Source organism: Ammospiza caudacuta, chromosome 6, assembly GCF_027887145.1.
Source record: "Ammospiza caudacuta isolate bAmmCau1 chromosome 6, bAmmCau1.pri, whole genome shotgun sequence".
NCBI classification, from domain to species: Eukaryota; Metazoa; Chordata; class Aves; order Passeriformes; family Passerellidae; genus Ammospiza; species Ammospiza caudacuta.
Genome location: NC_080598.1, coordinates 642,707 through 659,679, shown reverse-complemented (window position 1 = coordinate 659,679; position 16,973 = coordinate 642,707). Strand labels below are relative to the sequence as shown.

General features: G+C 36.8%; 1 protein-coding gene across 1 annotated transcript in view; it reads right to left on the bottom strand.

Annotated features, from left to right (window-relative positions):
- The window catches only part of CCDC73 (coiled-coil domain containing 73), a 70,602-nt gene that overhangs the window by 7,364 nt on the left and 46,265 nt on the right, over window positions 1-16,973 (bottom strand). The window contains exons 11-17 of the mRNA XM_058806585.1: window positions 13,903-14,031; window positions 13,486-13,545; window positions 10,892-10,996; window positions 6,259-6,369; window positions 4,615-4,746; window positions 1,802-1,837; window positions 134-302 (exon numbers count right to left, since the gene is read on the bottom strand). Coding sequence (XP_058662568.1) covers window positions 134-302; window positions 1,802-1,837; window positions 4,615-4,746; window positions 6,259-6,369; window positions 10,892-10,996; window positions 13,486-13,545; window positions 13,903-14,031 — 742 coding nt within the window. The remainder of the gene's footprint in view (window positions 1-133; window positions 303-1,801; window positions 1,838-4,614; window positions 4,747-6,258; window positions 6,370-10,891; window positions 10,997-13,485; window positions 13,546-13,902; window positions 14,032-16,973) is intronic.

Genomic DNA, 16,973 nt, shown 5'->3' with positions numbered 1-16,973 from the left:
TAACATTCTGTAGATTTTAGGTACGACCATTTAATTCAGGACTTAAGCCCTCTCTTGTCATATGCTACATCTGAAAACATTTAGCCTTTCTTAACAAAACTACTTATCTCTATTATCCATGGAAGGTTATTACTTTGATCTCTCTTTAATTCCTCAGTGCTTGAAGACTGGTCCCTTGTGTTTTTTACTTCAGTTTCTTCTTCATTTCCACAATTACCATATTTTCTTATTACAGACTGCATAAACTCATGTTCTTTCTGAAAAGCCCGTATTTCACTGTCTTTTGAGTGTTCTTGACCACTCTAGCATAGGAAGGAACAAAAAATCATAGGTATTTTAGTAATTTACTATAGCCACTGATTAGGTAAAAAGTTCAGCACTGAGATTTAAAATTAATTTTACATTCTGATGGAAAACAAAGACCTGAAGCACAAAAAGTAAGTGTAAACAGAGGAAAAGAAAAAAGCAGACTAATACCCTAGAAGAGTAGGAAAGAATTCAGGTCCTGCTATATTACAGTGCACAAAGTTACACATTTGACAGAATTCCTCAGTGGAAGGAATTTGAGCTGTACATGTGGTGGTTGGATTACTCCCTCTCTCTGCTGGCCCACTCAGTGACCTGCTCAGTGATTCCATGTGCAAAAATCCTGCAGGATTGCTGTTTACACCCAAACATAAACAACATACACACAAAAACAGCACAAGCATATATAAACAACTTTTCTTTCTAGCAAAATGCCCTGGACTTTTAACTTCATTTCACAAGGCTTCTGAATTTACAATCCCTGACATTAAGTTTCTCATTCCCTCCCAAATAGCTTTTTAACTTCGATTTGAGTAAAATTCAACAAGAATTGAAGCCTGAAAGATCTGTCTACTTAAAAGTCTAAATCACTTGTCTACTACTGCATTGTGTATTTGTGTTCAGTTTTGAAAGCTGCAGTCAGTGAACTTCTGTGGAAACTAGGGCCTAAATAGTGAAGAAAATAAAATCCCACCAAAAATAAAAGCAGAAGGAGATGCATCCTTTATCATCATCAACTGTCTGGCAGCTGAAGACAGGAGCACGTGCTGGCTCTTGCCCTAAAGACAGGATATAAAAGAGGCAGATGTGGGAGGGAGCTTAGGCCATAAAAGATGTGGGGAAGAGCTGAAGACACTTGGGTGGCTGGAGGTGTTGCAGAAGGAAGGCTGGGATGTGGGAGGGAGTTACAAGGGCTGTGCCTGGGCACTGGGTGTGTGGGGAGGACAGAGAATATTGCAGAGTGCAGGGAGGCAGGGAGGCAGCGCTGCTAAAAAATGGGGCTGTTGCAGTGCTGGCAGAGTAGGGATGTAGAACACAAATCTGCTGGAAAGAGTTTCCTGCAGCTCACAGGAACACCCTGAGGCTCCCAGCTTTCCTGGTTTGGGGGAGGGAGGAGTCATGGTAAATAGAGGAGGGTCCTAAAATCATTTTCCTCCACCCTCAGTTTGAAGTGTTAGTTGAAATTTCTCTTTTCCTCATGTTTTATCATTATTTTCCCTGTCACACTTGGAAATTATATATATTGCACATCTTCTTTTTCTAGGTTTTTAATTAAAACTGCTTCTTTTGTCAATATAGCCCTGGCATCACACTTTCAAGCTTATTGAATACAAATAGTAGAAAATTCCTTTTTCTTTCCTGAAATCTGTAATTAGCTTACAATCTGTTGTTTCCAGGAGCTCTTTTTTTCAGACAGAAACACCAAGCACCACTCCAAAATTGTGTACATTAGTCTTTTCTACAGAAGTAAGACAGCCACTGCAGTGGAACTTACCACATTTGTGGGTGTGGGCTGAGCTGGGGACTGCATCTGAAACAAACAGGATGAAGTGTTCATAGAAAGGCAGAAAGGTTTCATGTTTCCTTTCCAGGTTTTCAGATGGGTTGAAGAAAACTACTTTTCAATAAATTCAAATAGCTCTTTTCAATAAATTCAATTCAGCCCTTTAAAAATAGGTCCAAGATGGACAAACTAAAATACCTAAATAACAAAACTTTTAAACTTAGATTTTCATTTTTTGCCTGTGATTTAGTAAAATCTAACTAAGAAACACATATATCCCTAAATATCCTTTTCCCTCAAAAGACTATTTCATAGTATGCAATTCAAACCCTTCTGAAAACCAGATCTCTCTGTACATATACCCCCCAAAAATTCCAGCAAGCCATTGGTGGGTGTACCCCTATTCTCTAATGGTACACAGATGAATTACAAATTATATCAAACTAAATGTGAAGCATGGTAAGGTTAAACTAAATTGCAATCCAAGTCTGTAATGAGGTCTGACATTGTACCCTTCTTTTAAAAATGTCTTTTGTTTAATTACTATTCCAGAGGTGATCAGTGTGAAGAAGTTTAAGTACATTTTGAATTTCATGCCCCACAAATTACCACAGGGATTTCAGATTGCACTGGGTGTAAAAATAAGTATAAGCATATTTCCTTAGAACACTTGGAACCACAGTCAAGATCTAAATCCAAGGCAACACCTTTCCCTTTTATGTGTCACTAGAGGCCGACTCATTAGTGATACAAGGTGAAATTCCACAAATCAGGATAACCAACATGATCTGCTGCAGCTTCAGTTTCTTGGCACTGTTCCACTCAGTCCAACCTGCCCAGCTTTGGAAATCTAATGATTGTACAACACAAAGTGGTGTGGCAATTTGCCATAAGATAGTGTAAGATGTATATTTGGAAGACATCTGACTTCTTTTGCATTTATGAGCATATGCTTTAAGCTTTTCTGCTTTCAGACCCATGGGGCTATCTTAGTAAGCACCAGTACTGTTTATCATGAATGCCTAATCACTTTGATTCTGCATCCTAAACAAAATCAATATTCCATTTCCATTCAAGGAAACTGTGATTATTAAGATACACCATTTGCATAATTCCTTGTAGAGTTCAGCTTTGGAACAAGAAGTAATCCTTTCAAATCTCATTTCCCTTGCATTATTAAGCCCAGACCACAGCCATGTGTATGTGTATGTTAGCTATAAACATACTTATGTACATGCATTGAGAAGACATTGATTTTACATTCTTCCAAATCCTAAAATGTCACAGACATCTTTTCATAAAATCTTTTCTTTAAGATTTTTCCCCCTTCTGAGAAGCTGTGGCCTCAGCAACAAGATGTAAACAATGGTTATCTGCTGCTGTGCAATGCAACAGGTGCATCTGTGATTGGTCTCGGGTGGGTGTTTGGATTTACTGACCACTCACGGCAGAGCTGGCTCTCGCTCTGTGCTGAGACACAGCCCTTTGTTTATTCATTCCTTTTCTATTCTTAGCTTAGCTAGCTTCTGAGAACTTTCCTTCTATTCTTTGTAGTATAGTCATAATGTAATATATACCATAAAATAATAAATCAAGCCTTCTGAACATGAGGTCAACATTCTTGTCTCTCTCTTCACCCTGAAGACCCTTGCAAGCCCTGTAACACTAAAATATTTTTAGTGCTTGCCATTTTACTGACAATTATGGACTAGTTCTAAAATAGTTAGCTGTTTTTACAATCCTAGTATCCTTCTATTTTCTTAACACTCCAAACAAGATTGTATACATGGAAAATGAGTTTTCCGTTCTTTGAAGATAGATCATTACTTGCTTGTTAAAGTTAATGGAAAATACTCAACTGAACAACAGAACACACTCAATGCACAGGGAAGCTTTCTTATGGTTTCTGACTCTGCCCAATTTTTTCAATTCTACAGAAGACTGGAATACAAATTTGCAATCCAGTTTGATCCTGGGATAACACAGAGCTGCAGGGGATATAACATGGATCTGTGGTATCTGTATGTACAGCTGCAGGGACCATGGGATATAACAGAGCTGCTATGTGTTCCTCCTTTTGTTCCAAAAGCCCATCTTTGTGTGCTTAACCACTTGCTCACTTCCCATACGTGCCCTGCACCTAGAGCTGAACATGGATTTGGCTCAGCCAACAATCCAAGCTCAATTCTGGCTCAGCCTGCACTGCATAAGTCTTTTACCTCCTGCACTCACCACCTGATGAGCTTGCTGTGCCTTTGATGGCTCCTAAATGTGCAATGTGACATAAAGGTTGGTGTTTCTGAAACTAAAACTGAAGCACTTAGATAACCTGAGTACAGATAAAAACAACCTTCTGATCTGTCCCGTGTTTCAGATTTTAGAGGAGCTGAAATCAGTTCCTCTGAGTAGAGGTGGATCTACTTCCACACCTCCAGGGAACTTAGATACATATGAAGCCAATTGGATCTGCCCCAGTATTTGAGAAATACCCAGGGAAAGTATGTCTGTGAAATAGGGTTTAGTAAAGATAGGTGGCTTAAGTTAACTGCTGTCTGTTAGGTAAAAATTTATGAATGAAGTAGTGTCTCAGGTTTCTGTGATATAAGCACCTCTCTGATGAAAGGAGAACGTTCTCTGGGTACAGTAAGTTTCAGTGATACTTAGATACCATTGTCATATAAATTTTTAGGCTGAGCCATGTCAAAGGAGAATGAGTGGACATGACAGACAAGATTAGAAAAACTGTCATATCTTCAGTTCTCTGGCATTTTACAAGACACACTGCAGCTAGTAAAGACACTTACCTGCAGATTTTCCACTTGCTCAGAATGCTGATTTCCTGGAGGAGGATGATAATCTTCAAGATGTCTATGAAGTCCTTTAAGGGAATTCAGCTCATTTTTAATAGTGTGTATTTCTCTTCTCATGTTTTCCTCCTGTAATAATTGCAGTACACAGAGCACACAAACACTTTACTGCATGTTCCAATGGGTAAACCAGCATTTTTCAAAGGCATGAACAGTTTAGCAAATGAAACTTCATCCTTAAAAGAAAGTATGCTAAGGAATTTCCTTGTACAAAGTAATTGAGCTCTTTCATTCAACCAAAATTTTAACCACATTTCCATTACAGATTATAGCTTTTATTAACTGGTTTGGGATTTTTTTTTCACCATTTACTACCTGTAGCCATACTCCAAAAAAGTGAGATTTGTATTCGTAGCTTTCTTCCTTTTTGGCTCAAAGATAAATGAAATATTCAACATTCATTCTCTACCTACATTGTCAAGAAACCACAACAGCAAATAATTTGCTTAGTCCTTTACTTCTGTAAATAGCCTCAAGTATCCAATCCTCCTTCAGAAAATATGTAACAATTAAAGTTTTGTATTTAGAACTAACTGAATGGCCCAAACTACAATTTGTAAAAAGAACTGAAGGACAATTTTACAGAAATACTTTCACTTAATTTACAAAGATTTCTGGATTTCTGGACTAGTGTTAACTTTATCCTTGATTATTTACTTTAGGAGACAAAATTTCTAGTTAGCCATGGCAGAAATATGAAAAGGAATAACAATTATCTTGCACAGAACAGATGCAAAGGTTCCTGAGAAATAAGCAGGGCAAATTCCCACGTCTGTAGAGGAAATGATGGTATAAAATTCTCCAAGGAATCAGGGAAATCAGATCTTCTCTATTCTTCTCTTCTTCTATTTTGTGGTCTCATGGTTGCAGTCATCCCCACAGTGGCTGCACTCAAAGGAGTGAGCCTTAGGCAACAGGATTACAAGGACAACTTTGCATTATTTCCCTACAGTTTCCCTGGAAATCTATCTACCAAAATCAAAACCTTTCTGGCAGCAAGTGCCAAGCACATAGAAATAAAAAAGACAGACCATTAAACAAATGCTGCTAAGAGTCTGGTTTCCACACATTAAGCAGAGCTTTCTTATTGAAGTGGTATTAATCTTTCCTACATCCAAACATGCATTTATTATTGCAGACAATTTTTACAGATACAATGTTTTGCTAATTGTTTTGGATTAAATAATTGCCAAAGTATTCTTGAAAAGTAATGAGGTAATAGAAAGAATGTCAAATATAGAAGACAAACTATTGTTTAGGTGTCCACAGAGGGGAATTCACTAGGGGGACATAGCAGACACACCTTTTCTTATCCCCTTTCACCCTCAGTCCCACTGAAGAATTCCTTTCAAATCAGAGCTGCAGGAAGAGCACTGACCTTTTGGAGCACAGAAGTCAACATAAATTTACCTTGAAAAAATATTCATTTCTAGAAGTATCTGTATCACTGGAGACGAAATTAGTTGTTTTTATATTGCATTATTTCTGCAGTACTTTCTTGGCTTTTAGGGATTACCTGAAATGCTTGATAACTATTCCAAAAAACTTTTAATACTAAAGCATTTATTTTAATAAACCTACATCATTTTTCCAAGTTCTTAGTGCCTTCTCATGCTCATTCTGAAGATTAAGGAACTTTTCTTCATTTTCTTTTGCCTTCTCCCTTTGCAGCTCATTATCTCTTTCAAGGGCCTGCAATAAAATTAATTATCCAAAAAATAATCAATACCACATTAATGAATTTTGATGTGTTTTATGTTGCTTGGACCTTTGCTTCTAACATGCTGCAAGTGCCATACAGATCAGTGATAATGTGCTATCTCAACAATAATTTTCATAAATTAACAGAAAGGTGCTTATAGTTTAGCTAACAGGAAACAGGGGGAGGTTATGAAAAAAGAAATGGCTATAAAAGGGTATAAAAACACTTGCCATTATTCAGTTTCACAGCATAAGTTTTAATGTGCTGAAAAAGTAATATAAAGTCCAGAGATGAGAGATATGAAATGTAGCATAATCCAGAGTCACTGTATTTAAAGAAAAAACTGCTGCACACTGATAGGAAAAAAAATATTTTTATAATCAGTTTTTCTGTCCTAAATTGTTTATTAACCTCTCTTATAAACTACACAATCTTTACATTCTAAAACATATCTACTGCAACATCTGATTATGCTTTAATTTATTTTTATTAGGTCACTGAAATAGGAGTGCATTGAAATAACAGTAATATTTAGTTTTATACCACCATAACTGTACTTGCAAGAGTTTTGGGTTAACTCTTTCAGCTTTCCTGTGCTAAATTAAAGGAGTCTTGTGTAAATCAGCAGCAACTTCACACACATATCAGGTACTCTTGGAATTTTTATCCTATCATATTTTTATAGCAAACAATATGGAAGGTAAGAGTCCCTGCATTCCATTACCTGCTAAATAGATGACACAAATATATTTCATAATGTAAGCATAACTTTAATGTATGAGCTGTATGACCAGCTACATATTTATGATTCTGTTGAGCTTCTTTAAATGCCACTTGAAAAATGTTATGGAGGCAATGCTCCAAACCAATTCCTTTTTACTAAATCTTTTAACCAAAGATGAGTCCACTTTTTGATTCACTTAGCACCAATTTTAAAATGTCTATATTAATTTAGCTACACTACTAATAAAATTGTATTTTATAGGTACTAACACTAGGAAAATTCAAACTACCCTGCACTTTTGTACACATGGGAAAATTGTGCTTGAGAATATAATGGATCTTCTTTGACAGATTATGTATTTCCAAAAATGGGACAATTCAGCAATACATTGTCTGAATAATCCCACTCTGATGTAGCATCTTTCATCCAGCTGTATAGAACGGAAATTCAAGACCTCCTGTCTTTGATGAAGTTACTCTTAACTCCAAGGATGCTTTTACTTGCACCTGAAATGCAACCTCCTTGGTGATGGATGATTATAGTTATTCACAGCATAGCTCTTAGGGCAAAATCTCAAAAGCAGCAGATGTATGGATCTGATCACATGTTAAAGCCAGTTGTACACACAGGGGAATACCTGAATTCCTTGCATTCTCAAGTATTCTGTCATCTGTTTAAGAAATTTTTTTTATAAGTTATATATTCAGCTCCCTATTAAAAAAAAAAAAAGGCAAAAATGCAAAATAAGAAGCTAACATTGTATCATTCCTTGGAATATCATGGCAATGATTGCAAAAATGCCAAACAAGAAGCTAATATTGTCTCATTTCTTAGGAATATCATGGTAATTGTATCAAACTGAAAAACAAGTCTATTTACATCAATTTATCAGTTTTTTATCCATGTATATAAGCATAACCAAGGCATGCCTTGTAACATCCATTTCATCTAAAGCATTTATGCCTGAAGTTACCTTTGAGGACTGCACTGAAGCTTTGATGACCAGCAGTGGTTTCTGCTGTAGTTAGAACAATTGAAAACAGTAATAACTTCCCAATGTCTAATACAAACAGACCCAAATCAGAGCAGGCTCTCATCAGAATTAGCATAATTGCAACCAGAAATCAATTTTTGGCCTGCACAGGCTGCAAAAGAGAGACTTGTCCTCCATCTATACCTTAACAAGAAGAAAACAAGCCATACTTGTACACATTTATGTGCAGTCTTCAAAGAGAAGATTCACAGATACCATTTACTGTTTTAGCTGGAGTTTTAAGGCATACTATAAACTTTATCTGAGAGGGGAAACAATGGCTCAGAAATGCTATCAGAAAAAAGCACTTTAAAATACACTTGCTATTCAATAGTCCTGACACAAAGGACTAAAGGGCTCCTGTATTATGCCAGTAAGGTTATATATATATTAATTATCTCCAGCCTCTGTTTTAATCTAAAAAGCAATTCCAATTGTCTTAAAAAATGAAAAGCACATTACCTTCTTTCTTTAACAAAAACCAGGATTATATGAATAGCAAGTAATCCTGCTTCACTGGGCCCAATATACAAATAACAGAAGCTACAGAAAAATCATGCTACTTTAGGCAATTCTACAGCCAGACTGTTGTTCAGTTAATCTTTGTTAAAATGTTGCTTTAACTCTTAGGGAGGCTTTAGCCACTTTCTGATGGAGAACATAGATCACCTTCAACATTACTTGTTTCACCAAAATACAGAAGTCCTAATGTGGCAGAAGGCAAACTATTCACACCTGTTAAGAGTAAAGTCTTAAGGGAAGTGCATAATTTCAAATTAGCATAGAAGCATTTATTTAGAAACAGGAGTATATATCCACACTGGAAGTTCCATTTGAAATTACTGAACTCCTAGTTCAAAACCTTGGCTTCAAAGAGTGGAACAGTTGTGGTTATGTCCAGGCAAACAGTAGATAACAATTTTTAATAGTCCTATCAGTGGTTGTACCTGAATGGTACATCTGATGGGAATGGATATGACCTTAACCTTCAGTGCACTGACTGCTATTGAAATGAGGAATCTGAACAGTTCTGAGCTTTTACATGCTGAAAGAGTGTCCTAAAGTGACTTTATGATGCTTGCATCCCCAGTCATCTGTTCTGTTTACACTGGATAGTAAGTTCTGCACCTTCAAGACTGGTTCTGAGAGCAAAGGGGGAGAGAAGCAGCACGCAGGTTGTCTGCAGAAACTGCACTTGCTCCCCTGCATCCTTCTCACCCACTTGCAACCCTGCTTACTGAGAATTTCAGACTTTCTGTGCTGGCAGGCACTGACCCCCAAGGGAACATTGCATTTGACCTGAGGCTGTGGAGAAGCTTCCAAAATTGAGTGACAGAATTGGGATTATGGGTGTGGAGTTTGAATAAAAGTGTGTAATGTCACAGACTAGAAAACTTATAGTTTAAGATTTTAGAATATAGTACTATATATAAAGTAAGATGGAGGTTTTAGGGTGCAGGCTGGTCCTCCTTCTTCACCTTCTTCTCCTTGGGTTTGGGTGGTTTTGTGTAATTGGATAAAAAGTTCACAATGTGGGCTATGAATGGTTGGTTATTGGGTCAAAAGTAAAAATAATTTAGGTGTCATTTCTTAATTGGACAGTTTATCCTTAAAAGGCCTTGTAGAGAGGGAGATACAGCTTCATTTTTAGTTTGTTAGAGTGAAGTGCTGTAGAACTCACAGTTTGTGAGACTGTAGAATAAGAACCCATAAACATCTGAGTCCCAATAAGAAATACCATCTCACACATTTAATCCTGACCTTGGCAGAAAAAGGAAACAAAGAATCCACACCCACTGTGTTGCCTGCAGCACAGACAGCAGAACAGAACTCTCCTTTGCTTTTAATTAGTTGGGGTTTTTAGTTAGCTGAGGCCAGTAGTTTTTTGGAACTGTTCAGTCCAATGACACCAAGTCCATTGTTCAGGACACCCCAAGCTACACTGTGGACACCAGACCCGACCCCGGAGAGACTGAGAAAAGCTGAAGACACACCCCCAAAAGGGACTCTGAATTACAGAAAGACTTCCTGAATTTGTCATCTCTTCAAAACAATGAGAAGTTTCACTGTTTAATATTATTAATTTTTTCATGTTTGTGAGTACTTTGCTTGTTAAATAAACAAATTTTTTTCCACTTTTCTCACAGGAAATTGATGTCTCCTGAACTGGTGGGAAAAGAGGCCACTTAAAGTTGCTTCTAAAGGGACCACCTCAAAAGTTTCCTCCGAAAATTTTCCCTAAACCAAGACAAAGAGGAACTGAGGAGTGCTGCAACTCCACACTCTCCAGCGTGACTACTTCCCACCTCTAGCATAAATATGATGCCAGAAAACACAGCAAGAAAGGGCTAAAGAAAATGCTCTTTCTTAGCCCTCTGCTTCAATAAAACTGAGGACAAGGGCCAGCTATGAATGAAGATCTGAAATTTGAAATGTCGCCCAGAAATGTGTACCTATATGTAAATTACAAGAAACAAAAGTCATAAAATAATTTGATTTCGGTATTTGAAAGCAACCCTGTTCTGGTTTTGCCCTCTAGAAATGGCTGCTGAGAATGGCAACCATGATTTACTTTGGGGAGAGAAGAGGGAAAGCACAGCCTGTGCTTCAAGGCTCGTGCTGACAGTTAAGGAGCTGAGGGAGCAATGGAAGTGAGGTCAAAAGTTCTGAAAGGCACACAGATGTCTTTAACAGCCCTGGACTTTAAAAATACATAACAGATAGTAACAGCTTGTCTAATTGAGAAAAATCTGACCTGATAGTCTTCTTTCAGTGCTTTTAATTCACTTTCCATTCTAACATTCGTTTGGGTTATTCGCTGAAGCAGTTCTTGCATGCACTGTAGAGAGCTGAGAATTTCCTTATTAATACAAACAGAATAAATATAATGAGTAAGATTTTGTTTCTGGAGTTTAAACATTAGATAATTTATGCCTTTTGTATTTTTTTTTTTTTAATTCTGTCAGTGTTTACAAATTCATGTCTGTAAAAAGAGGTACTCAGCCTCAACTTTGGGGAAAACTTGTAGGGAGAAATCAGAACACCACCCATTTTTCTGACCTTTTACCTTGGAGAAGTTAACATTACTATAAACTATTATAACATTCTTTTTCAGAAAATTTTCCTACAGTTAAAATGAAATCCACCCAATCTTTATACATTCTTCAGTGCAAATCTGGATAAAATATATCAAATCCAGGCCTACTGTGATTTCTTTTCAGGACAAACAGAATAAATTTATCTTACCATATCACAGGTTAGAAAAATATGGAAAATCCAAAAGAAATTATTCCATAAATGGATCACTCTAACATGAAATTATTCTGTATCTCCTGAATTAAATCCTAATAGCTGTGAACCACCACTCATCAGCTTTCCATTATATAGTGCAGCTGTATCATATTTTACTGTCAGGGTCTAAACTTTGGTGTTACCTTTCTCAAGACTGTATTGTTACTTCATGAAGGGGAAATTGTAAAAAAAGAGACACCCAAAGTGAGCTGATCTGAGTTGATGAAGATGCCATGAGTGCTGCCATGAAGTGCTGCTGGAAACTAAGTCATTTTTTATTGAACACTAGAAAACACATTTCCAAGGTTTGAAAGATGGAGTGAATGACCCAGACAAGGCAATCATCACCCCCTCAAGACCACTTACAGAGTTACTAAAATACATGCACAGGAAAAACGCTGAGTTTCAGGCAGAAAGAAATCTTAGATGTGCTCAGTTGCTTCAAAATACATTGAGAGAGGAATATATTATTACAACAAAATACTTTGACATACTTGTAAAGTGCTTTCAAATTATACTAGTTCTGGTTCTACTGGATACAAAGATACGGCTATCTAATAAAAATAAAATCAATATTTTAGTATACTCTCACTCCTTTTCAAGCATGTATAAACAGTATTTTTTTCACTGAAGCTTAATTTATTTTTAGTTCAATTTTACATCCAGAAGACTGAACTGCAGAGCTGTGGAATGGTTTGGCCAGTGTCATCCAACAGGTCAGTAGTAGAGTTGGCCACATCTTTTAAATCTAGGACAGTTTTCTCTCCAATAAACCAGCCTGCTTCTCTCATAGACTTTAGTACAAATCAGCTGTAATGTAGATGGCATTTCTAGCCTAAATCCAAGAACCACTGAAGCCAACATTTCAGTTAATCAAGGTGAATTATGAGTGCTCCACAACACAGAAATCCATGTCTCCAAACCCAAGCACTTGGAGGAAACATGAAGCTCATCTCTTCGTGAGAGCCCTCTCCAGACTACACCAAACCCCTCCATAAGTTCAAACTAAGCTACCAAGCAAAACTTAGCAATTCACACAGAACAGGAGAGAGATGCAAACCAGAATCCTTCTCTTAGATAACACAGCAAATATGCTCCACAAATTATGCTCCATTCATCTCCACAGAAATCCTTTTAGTGCATTCAGGCCTGGGAGAGTAATGAGGCCTGAGTTACATCTCTCATTTTTTCCATGTGTTTATTGGCAAGTATTTTTTAAAAGCAAGCTCAAAATGCAAGCAGTCTTTTATAAATTGGAAGAGTGCTGCTGGATGAGTGCTCTGTGGGCATGGCAGCAAGATACTGCTTTGGCCCCTCCCCAGCACCAAGAATGATACACTTCTCTGACCTGTTCCTGAGTGAAAGTTCTGCAACTGTTCAAGAAAAGGAAAAAAAACAACCACCCTTTTCATGCTTAATGTTCTGTAAAGCAGTGCCTTATGTTGTTATTACAGGGAACATTTTTTTTGTTTTTTGCTACATTTGATAATTGACTCCATAGCCTTTTTTTAAAAAGGATTTTTCTGGAATATACCTGAGTCAGCAAGAGAAGACACTCCTAACTCTGTTCAGGGATGTAAAGGCGTGGCTTAATAGTCTAAATGGAACATCATTTCCTTTGTGCACCACTGACACACTATTCCCATTTTAGCTGGTTTCAATACCAGCAATGTTAGAATAAATTGTAGGCAACCAGAAAGCAGAACAGCTTATTTACTGTTATTTACTGCTTATTAATACTGAACCCACATGTAGGTAAGTGTTTCATGGGAATACCAAATTTCTCCCATCTGAATTCAAAGACAAAATGTAAGATTCAGAATAAAGTGTCAAACAATGGACTTTGTTCTGGTAATACTACTTCTAAAAACTGAAGATACCAGTTTTTAGAGCAGTAAGATACCACGTAGGCCAGTATTAAACATTTCTGAAGTGTAAAAACTGAAATTAGCTGGTTTTTTTTAGCTTAGTATAATAAGAAACCTAAGTGTGAAATATAGCGCCTACATTCTTAAATTTTTAAGATTTTTAAATAGTGAAGCTGTATTATCAACTCACCAGCTTTTCCTCTTTGATGTGAGTGTTTTCTTCTTGAACTTTTTCACTGACTGCTGTCTCCTACAAAAAAGAAAAGGGCATGAAGAACAGTAAAAGGCATTTAAAATAACTGTCTATTTTCTTTAACAGTATTGTTTTAATGTGATATAGTGAATCATCATGAGGTTATTTAAAGAAATGGAATTATTTTTTAATGTCTCCTTACCCATTTTTTTACTACAAAATTATACTGATATTCATAGCACATTTATTTCCCTAGAAAAGGCTATAGTGGAAACAGTTTAATTATAATGTATATGCAATATAGTAGAAAGGAATCACTAGTCTGTATCCCTCAGAGATCACTGCCAGGAGGTTTGCTGAATGAAGAACAGAAAATATTCACCAAAACTTTAATTTGTTTAAAATCCAAAATACCATTCTGATTTTCTGTTGCAGTTCTTGAAACTGTTTTTCCTTCACTGCAAGATTGATGTTTTCTTCTCCCACCCTGTACTGAGAGGTGACCTTGGACCTTATCAAGTCTGTAGTTACTTTCTTCAGTTCCTTAACACAGGAAACACGTATAAATAGTTCATCCAGCATAGGCATTGCAATTCAAAACAGAGACAAATCTTTTAAACTATCATGCCCCATTTTGAAACAATGTATGGAAAAAACAGAATAAATTACAGGTACTGAAATGTGTAAGACTGACTTACTAAACTTCAAACTTGTCACACGTGACGAAAAGTTTATTTTCACAGGTAAAATGTTATTGTGCCAACTTTAATCTCTTTGAAGTATTTACTTAATAATTTTATTACTTCCACTTCCAAGAGGTATATTAGAAGTGGAAATTGAGTTGGTATTGGTAAAACCAATGGGTTTTATGGGTTCTTTACCCATATATACAATAGGAATTACTTTTGTAACTACAGTGTACATTCTTGGGAATGAGGAGGAAAAAAAGGGAGAACACTGATTATCTGGAAAAAACAGGAACTGGCTATAAATTTGGAGGATCTTTGCTCTTCCTGAAACATTAATTACTTAATCTCAAGAGAATGCTAAATTAATTTTATATTAGAAGCTTCTACAACATGATGCCTTTGATTTTATAGTCTTTATCCTCTTTTAAATATCCTGTGGCTTTTTTTTTTTTTTTTGGTGTCTGTTTTGTAACCAGTTTATTCAGATCTCCTAGTGCAGCAAATAAACAGCAAAGGCTTTGATCTCATTAAATTACAACTTATAGTTCCTGGAGCCATAAATATTGTGCCCTGCTCTCCCCCTCCCCTCCCATCCTGGTGCAAGGTAGTCTGGTTAATATCGCTCTCTCCTTGAGCACTCTGACGTTTACTCAGACAAATAGCAGAGGTTATGAATGCTGCTCACAGATAGCATCAAGAATTCTCCATGATGCCATAGTGGTGAACCAAGCATTCAGAGTGGTCATAGTTTTATCTAACAACTAAGTTTGGTCTGTTTAACTTTTCTTCACAAAACTGGAATTTCGGTTATCACACACAGAATTATCACAAGCTGGTGGTTTAACTGTTCTGGACAAAATCATAGAACAGTACAAAAGAAGAAAAAAAGATTACATTGCAACTGAAATTCACAAAGTTTTATGGAAAATACAAGTAGAGGTAGCACTTTTAAATAAATCATTTTTTTTGCTAGAGGCTTTATTTCTCACGTATTTTAGCCATAAATTTGAAATGATCTAGCAAGTCCTGAGTGTAACTGCAGAATCAATTAGAGAACTGAAAGCCAGCAATGCTTTACAATTATTCTATTCTGGAAGCTAGTTAGGTTTTCCCCATCTCTGGCAATGCAGACATATCTCAGCTGTACTGCTTTTCCTAGAATGAACCATGCAAGGTTCCTGCTCTAAGTGGCAGAAGGTGCCAGCAGCTCCAACTTTGTACAAGAGCAAAGGTGCACGGTGGCAGCCAGCACAGAGCAGCAGATGAACAGGACAGAGAGCCCAGCTCACAGCCTGGGTGCCACAGCAGGTGCAAAAGCCTGCCATGGATCTGATGCCAGCTGTTTCCCAATAGTCAGGCTTTATAGTGTGCAGAAAAACCTTATTTTGTCACGGGAAAAGCACAAGTCACGCCCTTGAGGCAGAAGAGATTATTGTATTTTCTTCTTTGTAATGGCAAGTACAACCCATCTGGAAGCAAATCCAAATATGCTAATACAAAGCTGCAGGCAGAAAAACCAAAACAAACAACCAGAACACAACACAAACTCCCAAAAAAATCTCCACAAGTGAAATAACCTAAACTAATAGCAAAGATTTACATGGTGAGCGAAATCACAAGGTTTGTAGCTGCAAAAAGAATTTTAAAAATTATTTTCTACCTACATACATGTGTTTTCTTGTACCCTGAAATTAATTGCATGTAACCCCAAAGTCTTTGCTTTTTTTTTTTTTTTTTTTCCTAGTAGCTTTGTCTCATTATTAAAATCACAAGTAGTATCCAAAAATCTAGAAAGTATGCTGAATGTGAAAAATAATTTTATCAGGTCTGGGGTGTGCTGAGAGAGAATGAGAAGGCTTTAAACCCATTCCCTTGAGCTGTTGCTAGTAACCAATGCTTAAGGATATGGCTGGAAAAACATTTCATGCCAGTGTAAGTCAAGAGTGTCCCAAAATCCCAGTCCTGCTCCTTAAACCTGCTTTACTTCTCCAAGTTGGTCTAAGCTGAAACTTCCACTTTTTTGGTTGGGGTGGTTTTTTTGGGCTTTAGGGTTTGTGGCTTTCAGTTGGGCTTTTTTTTTTTATAATAAAATCTAGGTTTTTTCAATACGAAATATTAATTCCACTCTCCCTTGAGCCCATATAAATACATGTCCCAGCATAAAGAAATGGTGTGGGACTGGAAAAGCAGCCAGCACAGGCAGATGTAACCACTTCCCAGGACTGATACCCTATGAAAAGTTAACCTGTACTCAAAATTACACCCATGTCTGTTGGCTCTCTTCCCAGATTGCTGCAACCTTCTTGTGCTCTTTTGGGTCTTGAGCAGTAGCGTTGTTTTTTAAGCAGCAGAATGACAGAAACCTTCTTCTTGGCCAGATATCAATGCAAGCGTTTTCACAGTGGTTGAAAAGAATCCTACCACACTGAATATCAAAATGTTCAGATCCAAAACCAAATGTTACTGAAAGGAAATTTTGCCACAGTCCATTACATTACAATTTAGTAACTGGATTGGAAGCAGGCAATTCCAAGAGAAAATTACAATCTCTCTAAATAATATTTCTTTCCTGAAATCCCAGAAGAGTAAAACTGTGCATAACAGATCTCATTTTCACTTAATTTTTCAGCTGTACATATTTAAGACCTTCATAATACATTTGCAATTTCATTAAAATTGGAGATTAGTTTATTTTTACCTATAAATGTTAAATAGCATCCACTAACTTCACATTCCCATTAAGAACAAATGTGTGAGATCATGCAGGTCTGAGTGAAAGTAATGGCTGTGATAAGA